Source organism: Branchiostoma floridae, chromosome 3, assembly GCF_000003815.2.
Source record: "Branchiostoma floridae strain S238N-H82 chromosome 3, Bfl_VNyyK, whole genome shotgun sequence".
Classification (NCBI taxonomy): Eukaryota; Metazoa; Chordata; class Leptocardii; order Amphioxiformes; family Branchiostomatidae; genus Branchiostoma; species Branchiostoma floridae.
The window spans coordinates 16,337,550-16,339,018 of NC_049981.1; the positions used below are offsets into that span (position 1 = coordinate 16,337,550).

The window sequence follows — 1,469 nt, forward strand, 5'->3', positions numbered from 1 at the left end:
CTTACTATTCAAGAGTGACATCCAAAGTCGCAAAGAAAATTAACAGTTCATGTTTGAAAAAGATTGAAGTAACAAGTGAAAAACATAACAGTTGTTTTCAGTACTGTATGAGTTCACAGTGAGTAGTCAAATTCACAAACTTGAAGAGACACAGCAGAGATGTCAGAGTTAACAGTATACCCACCTTCCAGGTGATGGTATAGTCAGTGTCATCAAAGAACAGGTTGCCTTCCCTGTCCCTGGGGAAAAGGGTGCCATCTCCTGGGTTCTGTTGGGAGTTGTTGGGACAAAAAAATAATTTCATAAATGTCACATCCACAAAAACTTACTGTCCCTTGTTAAATGTTTAACTTAAAGAGAGATTGTCTCTAAAATAGGTAATTTTTCTGATTTTTTTAACAATATGTTGAAATAGATATTTATCAGATGATGATTAGGAAATAGTAACAAAGGCAAAAACAATCTATGAACTGTTTAAAAGTAACATAATTTTATTAGACATTTTCATTATCTGAAGCCGAAGTCCAATCACAGTGAGTCACCTAACATCACAGTTTTGGTGTTGCCTGACCCTGTAAACAACAGGTAGTTGAGTGTCAAATGGTTATTTCAGTGTGCTACAGGTTAATGCCATACCCTGAATGCCCATGGGGTGTGGATCAGGTACATGTCCAGATAGTCCAGCCCAAGCCTCTTCAGACTGTCCAGAGCTGCCGGACGCACATCTTTAGGGTCATGGTGGGTCGCCCACAGCTTCAGGAAAGGACAAAAAGTACCAGGCTATTTGTTTACAAACAATACGAGCTGAAAGCACAATAATCAAACTCATGCTTCTATATACCCTTCAACATTAACTGGTCAGGCCCTAAAGGCCAACACCACTAAGCTAGGAAAATACTGAGAAAGAACTGGCCACAAAGGCTGTGAGTGGAGCTCAATATAAAAACCTGGACAGTGAGAATAAAGTATATGTTACACTAAGACGGATTTTTAAGGGAAGAAATCACAAATTTTAAACTAATTGTTGTCCATTTTAAATCTGACAGGATGAATGTGCGTTAAACAATTGACAGCATGTTATGTGGACAAAGTTTTCAAATGACAACAAAAGTGCACCTTCCCAGTGATGAACATCTCCCGCCTGTTCACAGTTTTGTCCAGAATCTTGTCCTTGATGGCCCTCCCCACTTCTTCCTCATTCTCATAGGCATGGGCAGTGTCGATATGGCGGTATCCAGCATTGATGGCTGCCTTCGTGCACTCGTAGGCAGTTTTCTGTGTTATGGTACACAAAAGTCTGAATTAGTTACTGTCAACTCATCTTACCGTACTGGGATGCATTTCTGCAGTAATAGAGCATAAATAATGTTCATGATGATGTGATGAGTTCACTGTAAGAGCTCAACACCAAAGCCTGTAAACACAAAACCACTGGAAATGGTTCTCAATTTCTGGTATCTTTATAGATA

General features: G+C 39.4%; 1 protein-coding gene across 1 annotated transcript in view; it reads right to left on the reverse strand.

The window, feature by feature from the left end:
• LOC118411524 (aldo-keto reductase family 1 member B1-like) overlaps positions 1-1,469 on the reverse strand; it is a gene marked incomplete in the record, with an annotated part of 6,914 nt that overhangs the window by 4,250 nt on the left and 1,195 nt on the right. Inside the window, 2 exon segments of the mRNA XM_035813838.1 lie at positions 637-753; positions 1,117-1,275. Coding sequence (XP_035669731.1) covers positions 637-753; positions 1,117-1,275 — 276 coding nt within the window.